The sequence below is a fragment of the Colletotrichum siamense genome (assembly GCF_013390195.1).
Source record: "Colletotrichum siamense strain Cg363 chromosome Unknown KSG_Cg363_contig05, whole genome shotgun sequence".
NCBI classification, from domain to species: Eukaryota; Fungi; Ascomycota; class Sordariomycetes; order Glomerellales; family Glomerellaceae; genus Colletotrichum; species Colletotrichum siamense.
The window spans coordinates 2,839,011-2,852,540 of record NW_023501018.1 but is presented as its reverse complement, the minus strand read 5'-3'; the positions used below and the strand labels follow the sequence as shown (position 1 = coordinate 2,852,540).

Here is a 13,530-nt window from a genome sequence, read left to right as displayed (position 1 = left end):
ACAGACAGTCCACACCTCGACGGCTTCCAATTTCTACAACCAACACCTCTTGGGCTGTCGTTGTCGCCAGATTTTTTCAATCGGCCGCATCTCGTCCCAAGCGCGTGCTTGACCAAATTTACCGGCCGCGTACGCACACCAGTCCATTGACTATCGCGTCAATCTAGTCGCGTCCAACTCGCCAACATGTCGCAACCCCAACAGCCACAGGGTGGCCCTCCGCCGGGCGCAATGCCAATGCCCATGATCATGGGCCCTGACGGTAGACCTATGCAGCCGTCTCCTGAGCAAATTGCTGCCATGCGCCGGCAGATCGCAATGGATGGTGAGCTCTCCACTGGTAGCGATTGTGCGAAAAAGTACTGACTCCCAGAACAGCCGAGAAGGCCGGCATGAGTGTCCCCGATTTCCTCAACAAGTTGCGCCAGGAGGCCATGCAACGCCAGATGGCAGCCCAGAGAGCCCAAGCAGAGGCCCAGGCCCAGGCTGGTGAGGGTGGAGAGGCTGGCGAGCACAACCATGACCATGAGCACCATGGTCATCAGCATGGCCCCGGACACCAGCATGGCCCTCCCCAACAGCAGCAGCAACAGGGTGTTGCCAGACCGTGAGTCGCCCATGGTTCCAGACATCATATTTCATCCGCTAATTGACATGTTTGCAGTATTCAGCCTGGACCCCCGAACCCCATGGCGCTCGCGCTTGCCGGCTACTTGAGAACTTGCGATCTCAAGCCCCGAACCTGTATCCTGAACGGCGAGCGTAAGGACATGTTCAGAGTCAAGCGTGCCCTCCGTGCGCTCCAGGCCCCCGGTTACGCGAAGCTTCGCCAGAAGCACCCCGAACTCCCCGAGATTACCGATCGCGCCTCCCTCGAGAACACCTTCAAGCTGCTGCCCATGTCCATGCTCGCTCTGCGAGTCGTCAAGTCTGACCCCCATGAGGGTCATGACCACGGCCCCAAGAAGACGAAGCGTGTCAAGGGTCTGTGGACCGTTCGCATTGAGCCTCAGCAAGAGGCCGGAGACGACATGTACTACGTCTGGCTCTACGAGGGATCGCAGGTCAAGACCCGCCTTTATGCTCTCGCTGCTCTGGTCTTGATCTTCATCGTCGTCTGCTACCCCCTGTGGCCTCTCAAGCTCCGTCTCGGTGTCTACTACCTCAGCTGGGGATTCTTGGGCTTGCTAGGTAAGAGGACTGAGACTCTACCAGATGATTATAAATCTAACTTGAATAGGACTGTTCTTCCTGATGGCGATCTTCCGCGTCATTCTCTTCTGCATTACCTACTTCGTCGCCTCTCCCGGTCTCTGGCTCTTCCCCAACCTGTGGGAGGACGTTTCGTTCGTTGACAGCTTCAAGCCCGTGTGGGCGTGGCACGACGTAAGTAGCGCGCGAAAACCCTAGTTGATAATGCTCAGCTCGACTGACAATGAACAGCCCAACCCCAAGAAGGGAAAGAAGAAGAAGGCATCCTCCTCCTCCGGCGCAGCGAGCGCTGGCGGCACCTTCGCTGCGTCCACTGGACAACCTCTCCCCGCCTCTGCGACGACGACCGCGACCGAGACGCAGATTGCATCTGAGCCTACCCAGCGTGCCGGCTATGTCGCCCCGGCTGTCGAGGAAGAGGACGAGTAGATGCATCGTTGACGAAGTAATTTGCATCAGACAGGCGTTAGGGCATTTGGTTGTGAGCTGTACTTGTAGATATACCCAGCGTCCAGCATGCTGTCACCTGGGCTCGGGAGGGGAAAAGCCATGCTGGTACATATCAATGGTTGCTTTGGCACTTTCCTAGAATACTCAATTGAGTGGCAAAGACTGCGGTAGTTGACTTTGATCTGAGATCGCAAGTGTTGATCTTGACGGTTTGGACGAACATGGTTGTTGTAAGAATTATCGGTTTACAAGGATGCGATTATGTATTACTACCTGTGTTTACGAGACACTTCTGAATTTCATTCATAAATTGCTTACTGCACCGATCCCTCGGAGCGCTCATAGTACCAGATTGCACCCTCAGCCTTGGCGCAGTTGGAAACGCTTCCGCCGTTGCTGTCAGCGGCAACAGGAATTCCATCGCCGCGCTGGGGTCTGCCGTAGACGTGGAAGTAATACCAGGCCTCGCCAAGCTGGGTGAAGCCATTGTCGAGGGAGCCCTTGCCTGCCTCGGTGGTGTTGTAGCGGGGACCGCTGCATCCGAGGTAGGGGATGGCGCCGTGGCCCTCGGTCAAGGCGGCCTGGATGTCGGACAGCGAGTAGGCGGTGGTGTTGGAAGGCTTGATGTCCTTCTCAGCCAGCCACTTCCAGGTCGGAGTCTCCTTGTAGTAGTGGACGACGGTCTCGAAGAAGTCGACGAGCTCCTCGTGTTCTTGGTACTTGGGGCCATAGCACTCGACGTCAAAGGTGCTGAAGCAGGTGGCGTGCTTGGAGAACTCGTGGGCCCAGAGGACCCAGTTGGGGGTTCCCAGAGCGATCCAGAACCTATTGTTGTTAGGCAACCGAAACCAAGGGCGTGCGACTCGAAGCAAGTGATGGATCAGTTGCGCCCAGAACGGAGGAGACTCACTTGTTCATGTACTCCAGAAGGTCAAATCTCTCGAAAGGAGTGATGAACTTGTCGATGGAGGTACCGTTGTAAGCAGGGACGGGAGTACCGTCGGGCTTGCCATTGGTGGTGTTGGGCGAAGGAAGAGGGTCGTATTGGCGCTTGAGATCGCAGTACTGGGTGTATGAGCCGTTGCAAAAGTCGGGCCAGAGGCCGTGGATGCCCCACGAGTCTTGAGGCAACTTTTGTCCCTCGCTCTCCAGGCCAGTGTAGGTGTTCCAGAACTGAGTGGCCATCTATCGCAAAGTCAGTTCTGTACGTACAAAGACGCAATTGTTGAGCAACATACAACAAGGCCACCGTAGGTCTCGACGCAGCAGGTGTCGACCTTGTCAGGAACTGCTCCACAAGAGCATGACAGAACAGGCTCAACTAAGAACATGGTCAATGAATCATTCCACTTGCGCGTCAAATAAGCTTCATACCGAGAGAGCAGCTGTGGTTGGCGGTAGTCAGGCCAGGGTAGAGACCGGCAGCCGCGGTGCCCACCAGGCCGGCGACCGCCAGGAAACCGAATGCTCGAGTCATCTTGAGGTGCGAATGTCTTCAAGTCTTTCACGGAATGCACGGCGACAAGCGAGGGGCAAGGCGACTACCAAACAACAACAGAATCCCATCCAACGGTGCAGCGGCGCATCATGCTTTATAGAAGCTGGTCTCCATTCAGGGCAGCTGAAAATTTCCGCATTATCCAATCTCCACACGGAACACCACGCAGACATGTTTTCCCAAGGCAAAAAACGGCTCTTTGCTCGATCAGGAAGCTGGTGAAAAGCACTGGGTCGGCTGTCTATGCCGTCAGGGAACAGAGGTAGTGTGGGGTCCGCAGCCCACCTGCTCGAGATACGGGCTCTCAGAGGTCAATTGGCGCGGGGCGATAAAGGATGGCCGGGGGTTCAGCGAGGCCTCGGGTGCAGTAGCGTAATGCGCTTTGGAGCAACAAGGGCCGGTCAACGGTGAACATTTTGGGAACCTTTTCCGCTGAACTCCGGCGACCTCCGAGGATAAGGATCAATACCTGACTGACTGCGCATTCATCGAGGACAGGAGAACTTGCACTCCATCGGTCCTGATTTCCATTTGGAAGGCATTCGCACGTGGGAAAAGTGACAGCATGTTTGGCTGGCAGTGTTGGTGCAAGAGAGGACTGGACATTGAAAACCTCAAAGAAGTGGGTGGCGGTGCTGGCTCAAGTGTGGCGGAAGCTGCCAACCCGGAATGGCGGAACTGTGGACCCGAGGAAGCTCCTGCACGGTCCATCTCCAGAACCTACCTAGGCATGAAACGCCTGGTGTGGTTTACCTCGCTATCGCACCTTCATTCCCTGGAGTGAGCTTGACTGTGGTAAGATCGAGGGAGTAAAATCTCAATCATCGCGCCTTTCCCTCACCCGGCGACGATTATCGTCTGCTTAATCTCATCATTGACCGCCCTCTCCTGTCGTTTTACTTGTATTATGCTCAATCACTGCTTTCTATCCCTAACAATCGTAAGACCTGTCACCTGTCACCTGTCATCGTGCAAGAGCTCCCTCAGCAAGCTCTGCGTCAAAACCTTCACATCTCATCTTCCAGCTACCAAGGTAAGTCGCGATTTCGCCCTCTTTCCTTCAAAGTTGCCTGGTTTTTCTGCTTTGCATCGCTATTGCACTTTGGGACCCGACGCGTCTGCCATCTGGCAAGACGCGTTCATCCCTACTTGCCTTGCCATTCACCTCATGCCGCTTGCCCTTGCGCTAGTCGTTCACCAGACTACATCCTCCACTCTCACTTCACCTCACTTCCCGCAATCTTTTCGGCTCAACCATTCTTCATCTATAACTCCACCAGTGACTTCTGTCTTGATTTCTTAGTCGTAACATTGACTCGTAGTCGTCTTTCACCGTTAGCTGATCGCCTCCGCGCAGACTGCTTAAGCACACATTCACCATGTCGGAACAGACTCCGGTTCCCGCCACCAACGGCGTCAGCCCGGCTCCTGCTGCCGAAAAGTCGGAACCTGTCAAAGAGGTTGCCAAGGATGAGAGCAAATTCTCATGGACGTAAGTTTCACATCTCCTCTGCTCATTTATCTAACCCGTCTCACATTCATCAAGGCAACCTCACCCGACCTTTGTCATTATCCTCGTCGGCTCCGACGAGACTCCCTTCGGCATCCAGAAGGACTTCCTCTGCGCTAGATCTACATTCTACCGCAACCACTTCAAGGAGAACGTCGCATCGGATACCATCGAACACATCGTAAAGCTGCCCGAGACCTCGCAAGAAGTCTTCGGCTTGACCCAGCAATTCCTCTTCACCAACCAAGTCTCGAACGATGCCAACTCAACTCCCTCATACGAGGCCCTGATCGGTGTGTGGAAGCTGGGCTATGAGCTCGGAATCGATGGCCTCTGTGACAAGACTCTCGAAGCCATGAACGACTGTAGACGCATCACCCAACACATCCCCGCAACTCCTCTGCTTGTTCAGGTCTGGAGAGACACGCCCGAGGGTTCCGCCATTCGTAAGCTACTCTTGTCGTGGGCGGCCGAATACATGCGCTCTTCGGAGTCCAGGGCCGAGTTTGCCAAGTCGCTCCCGCAGGAGGTTCTCAGTGAACTTGTGGTAGCCATGAGCTCTCTCGACAGCCTGCCTGCGCCGTCTTCTGCGGATTCACCACAGTCCGCTGAGCCGGCCCCACGGAAGAGCGTTCACTACTTGGAGGAGGACAGCGATGAGGATGACCACCTGTCCAAGAAGAACCGACGTGCATCTGCGCCACTGCCGCTGTCGCAAAACTCCAAGACTTACAACAATAGCCACCGGGCTCCGCCGCCTCCTGTCCGCAAAGCTGCAGCCGCGGCAGCTGTCGCATCTGCGCCGAAATCTAAGCCCGTCATCCAGAAGCGACGCAGTTTTGTTTCCACGCCCACTGGCGAGATAAGTACCGACAAGAAGCTGGACTTTTGCGCTGATCTCCTTGACAGGATGCTTTCGGGTCCCGGTATGTCCCTACCTTCCGATAAAGATATGAATATCTTTGCTGACTTTTACAGGTTTCTGGACGCGTCTTGTCGGTCCTTTCAAGGAGCCCGTTGACCCAGTCGAGGACAACGTGCCTGATTACTTTGAGAAAGTGAAGAAACCCATGGATCTCAACACCATCAAGGCGAAGATGAGTCAGCAACAGTACACTACAGAGGACGAGTTCGTCTCCGACGTCCGCCAGATTTTCGACAACTGCTACACGTACTGGAAGAAGGGCGATGCCATGTGGGTGGCATGCGAGAAGTTCCAGAAGACTTTCGAGGAGAAGTATGCACAAATGTCCAAAAACATTTCCAAGATGATGAGGGAACCCACCGATTGAATTCCTCATGAATCGACCTTTCTATCTTCCTGACCGATCGAGCAGTTCACCCTGCATGTATATTATATGGAGTCGTCGCTACTTTTCCTAGTCCCCGCCGCGGCACAGCTTCTACGTAATGGTGGTAGGATGGAGGCAGATTTTTGATCAGAGGAGCAAATAAGTCGCATTGCTTTCTTTCAGCGGGGGCAATCTTGAGGAGGATAATACCCAGAATGGCTTGGGCAGCGGAACGAATGTACATATCTAACAGCAAGAAGAGATGGCGGAGCAAAATGGCTAAAGCGTTATATCCCAGAGACTTGGAACGCGCCCCGCGATCTCGACGCCCTGAACAGCGTCGACTTAATTGACCTATATTAGTCTCTTCAATGTCGGACCGATGTTCATGATACCGGCGCCCTTGTCTCACGTGGGGAAGACGTTAGCGCCGGGGTTGCCACACGTCACGGGTCTTTGTCTAGCCTCAACGACCCAGATCTCTGTTTTAGCCCTCCTCTGTTGCCACTCACCCACTTCACGGTTTGCTGCCCAGGCCCCACGATCGTGCCAAGGAGCGAATATCGTGCAGAGAAAAGACAAGCTCTTGCCAAGCAGGGGATTTGCGGGGATCGTCCCGTGGGGTTGGAGAGTTTGGCTTCAAAATCACTGCGACCGTTGCCTTGTCTTTGTCTGGCTGCAACCGCGGCGATTTGATATTCCATTCTGAATGAAGCTCGATCTCGAGGACCCTCACGTCACGAGGATCCATTCATATTGGCTAGTTGATATATGTAACTCTGCGAACATGTTTCCTCTCACATCAATACCGATATGGTTGCTTCGTCACGGGATGACAAGACAAGCGGAGGTTTCTGGCTTCGTCGTCATCGTCGCTGCCGTCCTTCTCCTCTCTCGTGCTTCTCCGCCTTCCACCTTCCCCCGCCCCCGGAAGTCTAGCACCTCTCCGAACAACACCAAGCTAGATCCGGACACAGCGAACCAATCGCCCCAACCTCCCCCGCGCTCACCTCACTCACGTCGCTATCTTCGCTGAAATCTTCCCCCACAACTCCAAGAAGCGCCGAGGAAGATCCAAACGTCGGCCGTATGCGGGCTACCTAGCCTGGACATGGCTCAAATTCGGTGCATGCAAGCCTGACTGTCAAGCTTCCTCCCATCCAAGTGCCGGCCCAGTTTTTGGAGGATGGGATGGGATGGGGGGTTTCGCCTTGCCCGCTAGCTGATCATCACCCGCCCTCCGAAATGCAGCGCTCTCCCCGATGGGTGGTTTCTGCCGTCGAGGCTAGAATGCGCGCAAACGCAACGGAGGGCCGGCTAGCATTGCCATTCGTCGCCTGCGAGGTTGGAACGCTTCAATAGCGGCCTTCTGCCCGGTGAGCTATAATTTTGCTACTGGGAGAACATTTGAGTTTGTGCGAAATCTCTGCCGTGGTGCAGAATTCTGGGTGCGCGCTTAGCTGCAAATTCGAGACCTGGCTGGATCCGACATCACGGTTCTGGCGTGTGCTTGATGGGGCCGAATAGTTGGACGTGAGGAAGCTAATGCGAGCTTGTCAGTGGCGTTTTGGATGGGACGACAGGTGGTGATGGGTTTGCTCGTCGCATGGCATATATAAGGTTGAACGTTGACGACCTTGTTGGTATTTTGGGATCATCAGCCAGCCGGACACTGAGCATCATCATCACCTTCTCATCATCGACTTCATCTCTTCACTGACACCCACCCACTCCAACTCAGCAAAGATGTTTGGCAAGAAACAGGAGCCAGAGGTCGCCGAAGTCCTGGACCAGCGCCAGCCCAGCGCTGTCGAGGCAACCCAACATCAACATCGCATGTCCGTCTCCAACAGGGGGTTGACGGGCGCTTCCGCCTTGACCGTCAGGCAGTCCATCGTGCCCATCACCTTGGTCACCCTTCTCTTCTTCCTGTGGGGATTCGCTGTAAGTCAAAGCCATCACATCACAGCCACCGGGGCTCATCTAACGATGCGCGCGCGCAGTACGGTCTGCTCGACGTCCTCAACTCCAAGTTCCAAATCGCCCTCAACATCACGGCCGCCAAAGCCGGCGGTCTCCAGGGCGCCTACTTCGGCGCTTACTTCATCGGGCCCCTGACCTACTCCGGCTGGATCGTGCGCAAGTTCGGCTACCGCTGGACCTTCATTACCGGCCTCTGCATCTACGGCGTCGGCGCGCTCATGTTCTGGCCGTCCGCCGTCTACCGCTCCTTCCCCGGCTTCTGCGGCTCCCTCTTCATCGTCGGCTCGGGCCTGTCGACCCTCGAGACCAGCGCGAACCCCTTCATCGCGACGTGCGGCCCGCCCCGCCTGTCCGAGTTCCGCCTCGAGCTGTCGCAGTCCTTCCAGGCCATCGGCTCCGTCATCGCGCCGCTGCTCGCCGCCCGCGTCTTCTTCTCGCACACGGAGCCTAACGACCTGTCCAAGGTGCAGTGGACCTACCTCGGCATCGCCGCCTTCGTCTTCCTCCTCGCCGTCGTCTTCTTCTTCGCGCCCATCCCCGAGGTCACGGACGCCGACATGGCGCTGCAGGCCGAGCAGAGCGCCGCCCTCACCGGCTACCAGGACAAGCCCATGCGGAAGCAGTACAAGCTCTTCTTCGGCGTTGCCGCGCAGTTCTGCTACGTCGGAGCGCAGGTCGGCGTCGCCAGCCAGTTCATCAACTACGCCGTCGAGAGCGCCGGCCTCACCCACTCCGAGGCCAGCGACCGGTACGCCATCGGCCAGGGCCTCTTCGCGCTTGGCCGGTTCGCCGCCGCCGGGCTCATGATGGTGGTCAAGCCACGCCTCGTTCTCATGGCCTTCATGACGGGCATCATGGTCTTCATCGCGCTGGCAATCGCGCTGTTCGGCGAGGCGGGCATCGCCATGCTCTCGCTCGTCCTCTTCTTCGAGTCGTGCATCTTCCCGACCATCTTCACGCTCTCGATCCGCGGCCTGGGACGCCACACGAAGCGCGGCAGCTCGTGGATCGTGGCGGCGGTGTCCGGAGGCGCCCTCTTTCCCAGTCTCACGGGTCTCCTCGCGGACCACAAGGACTACCACGTCGCTATGGTGGTGCCCCTCTGCGGCTTCGTCGTCAGCTTTGCGTACCCCATCTTCCTCAACACGGTGTGGAAGCGCGAGCTGGACGGCTTCAGCGCCAGCAAGATCGGCTACACCGACGAGAACGGCGTCATTGGCGACCCATTGAGGGAGGAGGCGGACAAGACGACCTCTAAGCACCTGGAGGCATGAGAGAAGAAGCCCGATAGAAGGGGTGGCTTTGGTGGTGAGGCTTGAAGAAATGGCGCCACACGGTGTCTCGGGTACCTGCATGAATGTAATGACTTGTTTCTCTTCTCTTTGCAAATCTAGAATTGGGTAGACATTGCGCGTGGAGTATAGTATAGCTGGCCACGATTAATGATTACGACGGCGGTTTAGAGCCAAGCAGAATGTTTCCCATTGAAACTCGATGTTTTGTTTAGCATTGTTTACAAGGCCCAATGCCGTTTCGGTCTGCGGCAACGAACTGCCTGTCGTCGCTCGGCACGTTCCATGATACGTCGTCCGAAGTAATTGAGTTTGACCCGTCGCGCGGGACGCTTTTTTCGGGAATCGGGAGGGCAACTTTGCGCTTCTTGGGATTCAGGTGGGTGGCAGTGGCACACGCTGGGGAATCAGGTAGACCTTTTCCGTGACCATGCCGGCGCTAGCAGAGGGCGAGAAGAAAACGGATGGTTGCGATCTGCGGTGCTAAGATTGCATTGTTTTTCGGTTCTAGAAGGCGCCGGTGAAGCCTCGCGGAATGGAACACCATGAGACACGCAGATACAGCTCAATCCGATAAATCTGTCAAGACAATGAATGTCCTAAGGGGAATGAGAGATGCCGGCAGTTGGCTGGAACGGACGAGACAGCGGCCGGCGGTCATCCGTCATCGGGGTCTATCTCACTTGAAGTCCAAGTCATGGGGAAGTGTAATGGGATTGATTGGGTCTGATGATTATCGACAGCGCTTCGGGAGAAAAGGGAAATGGTCCGGGTCTGCAAAGGGAAAGAGGTCGGGCCAAGAAAAGGAAATTCTGGGACCGGTCGTCATGTTCAATTTCCAGAGATGGTTGGGTCGGGGGATTTTTGTATTATGCCATTTGCCCTTTTTGCCGCTAGAGAGGGCGGCTGCGAGTGTGAGGGTCACAGTGGTGGGTGATCACGGGTGAGGGACTAGAGGGGCCATATTCAGCACCCCCCAGTCGCTTCTTTAGCACCTAGTTAAACCCCTTTTAGTAAGTTATTATATTAGTGCTATACTATATATAGTAGAGTGAATCTCTAGCCCTATTAGCTACTAAAAGATTTATTATATATAGTGATATATAGTTTTATAAGATATAGAGTGAAAATTTATATATTAATATATTAATTTAATACTAAAGCTATTTATACTACTTATACTACTTATACTATTTATACTACTTATATCTATACTATTACTCTAACTAACTTAAAAACTACTTAAATTACTACTAATTTAAGGGTAATAAGGCTTTAAAGTATATTTATAGAAGTAGTAAGAAAGTTTATAAGTATTATTAAGGCTAATTTTAGCTAAAAAGAGTTAGTATTAAAGTTAATAATAATAATAGAAGTAATAGTAGTTAGTTTAAAGTAAAATTCTATAGAGTTTAAGCTAATTACTAGTTTATTTAATAGAACTATTAACTAATTAATACTTATATCCTCTCTTTCTATTTTTTAGTTTACTTTTTAATAGCTAACTTCTTCTTCTTTTTTAATAATTATATTAGTAGTAGTAATAATATAATAAATATATTAGTTTAAGCTATTTTAAATATAGAGGGATCTTTTTTAGTAGATATATTATAGTTAGTATAAAGAAAAAGTATTAGTATAGTTAATTAATACTATAGTATATTATTTATAAAGGTATTATTATTATTAATTAATATAATATTTTATTAGTAGTTCCTTTTTTAGAGGATAATATTAAAGTTAGGCTTTTTTATTACTACTCTAAGTACTATAATTTTTAGCTATAAAATATTAGTTAGAGGTATATTTAGTAAAATAGAAGAAAAAAATATATATTAAGGTTTAGTTAAGCTATTAGTAGTAATCTATAACTTCTTATATAAAGTAGTATTTATTATTTACTAACTTAAGGTAGTTAAGAATATTATAGTAGTAAAGTAGGTCTTATTAATATAAAAAGGAGCTTATATAGAAACTTAGCTTTTTTAATTATAATTTATTAACTTAAATATTATAAGCTATTTTATATTATTAATATATTATATTAAGCGTTTTAAATAAAATAGCTTAGATTAACTAATATAATATAGGTGTTTTATTATAAATATTCTTAAATAAGAACTTCTTTTTACTAATATAATTATATAGCACTTATTTCTTAGTTTTAATTATTTTAGTAATTATAGAGTAGAAGTTATAGAGATTAGTAAAGTAGTTATATAAATATAACTTTAACTTAGTATAAGTAGACTCTATATATAATATTACTTTAAGGCTATAGTTATAGTACTTTTTAATAGTGAAGTTAGTAAACTAAAGGTAAAATAGAAGGTAAGTAGTAGTGAAGTAGTTAATAATTTAAAGTTAGGTTATTTTAAAGGCTTTTTTAAGGTTTTTTTAGTGCTTCTAAAATTATACTTTAGTTAGTATATAGATATATAACTTCTATATTTATAAAACTCTATTTAGTAATTACTTAATCTTATTAGAATTAGTAGTTAATAAAATAATTAGGTTTAATATTATAGTTATAGAGTTAATATTATTAATATTATTATTATTAAGTAGTAAGAAGTTAGTAGTTAGTATTAAATTTTATACTTTATAGCTAGCTTCTAAGTTAATAAGATTTTCTATAATATTAGCTTTAAAATCCTAATTAATAGGATTAACTAAAGTTTCTTTAGCTTTATTTATAGTTAAATTAAGTGAATTAAAAGTATTCTTAGTATAAAGTACGCTAGGATTATTAGTATTTTTAGACTTAGTAGAAAGCTAGTTTTTAGCTTAGTTATTATTATCCCTCTCTAATATTTTATTTTATTTATTTTTTATATTTAATACTATATTTTTTAATATATACTAAATATAGATCTATTATTATATATTTATAAATATAACTTTAGTAGCTTTTTTAAGTGTTTTATTAAAATTAGTTATTATTATTTTTAGAACTATAATTTTTTTAGCTATAATTATATCTCTAAGCTACTTAAGAACTTATTTATATATAGTAGTATTTTTATTTAAAATAAAGTAGAAAGTAGTATTAAAAGTTAAGTATATTATAGTAAGACTATTAATCTTAAAAAGTAGTATATTAAAGCGATTTATTTATTACTGTTAGTCTTATAGGACTAGCTAGCTGGTAGGGCACTGTAGGCAGCAAATATCATATTATATTAACTATATTAGTGGTGATATATATAAGGTTAACTGCGTTAGAGGTAGTAGCTGCGATTATAGCGTTAATTGCAGAGGCTAGTGCCTTATATAATTACTGATTATATAAGGCGCGCCTAGCTTAATTAACGCTGCGATAGGCTAGCGTTGCTAACATTAGTAACTTTCTCTTTTTGCTAGCGTTAATATAGTTAATAGTAACTATAGTATAATTTAAAAAGAAGTTATTAAATAATATATAATGCGAAAAGTAGTAATTATTAGTAATTATAGTAATTACTTATAATTACTTATAACCTCTATTATAGTAGTTACTCTATAACTATTACTTAATCCTATTTTAAGCTAGCGCTAATAATTAATACTACTTAGACTTATATAACTTATCCCTCTATCTATATTATTACTAAGTTTATATTAAGGAAGTATATAAAGTATTAGTTAGGTTTCGTTTTAGTAAAGGTGTTAGTGAGGTTATTATTACTATTAATCTAATATATTTTATATAGCTTATAGCGTTTATATAACTACTATAGAGCTATAATATTAATTATTAAACACTTCTCTTTTATAGTATTTAGCTTAATAAGGTATTTATATAGTAAGTATAAGTTAATATAGATAATAATAAGTATTAGAGGTAGGTTAAGCTATTTAGCGATTATTTAGAGGGTTATAGAGATAGTATAAGCTATATTAATACTAGCGACTATACTATAAACTTTAGAGGCTAATATACTTTAAATAACTTACTTACTCTTTATTAAATTAAAGTAGATAATATTACTATTAATTATAAACTTATTCTTATTAAAAGGAGTCTTATTAGTGAGAATAATAGTGAAACTAAGCTATAATATTAGGTTAGTATTATTAGTAAATAAGCTATTAATAAAGATAAAGAGTTTAGTAGTTAATAAGTTAATAGGTATAAATATTAACTTTTATACTAATGAGGCTATCTGCTACTATAGTTATATATTAAGGGCTTTAATATTATTAAGTGAGGGGTTTTAATACTAGGTAGTAGTTAATAGATTATAGTATACTTTAAGCTAGTAGATTAATATAATATATACTCTATATATATATTATTTAATATATTACTTC

The 13,530-nt window shown here is 47.2% G+C and overlaps 4 protein-coding genes across 4 annotated transcripts; 3 read left to right on the top strand and 1 right to left on the bottom strand.

Annotated features, from left to right (window-relative positions):
- Window positions 1-186: 186 nt before the first annotated feature.
- SEC62 (Translocation protein SEC62) lies at window positions 187-1,641 on the top strand (the record flags this gene model as incomplete). The annotated part of the gene is made up of 5 exons (XM_036640177.1): window positions 187-325; window positions 379-607; window positions 665-1,191; window positions 1,241-1,386; window positions 1,444-1,641. The coding sequence occupies 5 exons, from the start codon at window positions 187-189 to the stop codon at window positions 1,639-1,641; spliced, it is 1,239 nt and encodes a 412-aa protein (XP_036493941.1).
- Window positions 1,642-1,976: 335 nt separating this feature from the next.
- On the bottom strand, window positions 1,977-3,139 carry RNTR (Ribonuclease Trv; the record flags this gene model as incomplete). Its single annotated transcript, XM_036640176.1, has 4 exons — window positions 1,977-2,487; window positions 2,573-2,847; window positions 2,901-2,983; window positions 3,037-3,139. The coding sequence occupies 4 exons, from the start codon at window positions 3,137-3,139 to the stop codon at window positions 1,977-1,979; spliced, it is 972 nt and encodes a 323-aa protein (XP_036493946.1).
- Window positions 3,140-3,829: 690 nt separating this feature from the next.
- Window positions 3,830-6,053, top strand: bdf1 (SWR1 complex bromodomain subunit bdf1; the record flags this gene model as incomplete). Its single annotated transcript, XM_036640175.1, has 5 exons — window positions 3,830-3,963; window positions 4,518-4,652; window positions 4,707-5,596; window positions 5,649-5,907; window positions 6,008-6,053. The coding sequence occupies 5 exons, from the start codon at window positions 3,830-3,832 to the stop codon at window positions 6,051-6,053; spliced, it is 1,464 nt and encodes a 487-aa protein (XP_036493947.1).
- A 1,655-nt stretch (window positions 6,054-7,708) lies between these two features.
- Window positions 7,709-9,219, top strand: fucP-1 (L-fucose-proton symporter; the record flags this gene model as incomplete). Its single annotated transcript, XM_036640174.1, has 2 exons — window positions 7,709-7,906; window positions 7,966-9,219. The coding sequence occupies 2 exons, from the start codon at window positions 7,709-7,711 to the stop codon at window positions 9,217-9,219; spliced, it is 1,452 nt and encodes a 483-aa protein (XP_036493948.1).
- Between the last annotated feature and the right edge of the window lie 4,311 nt (window positions 9,220-13,530).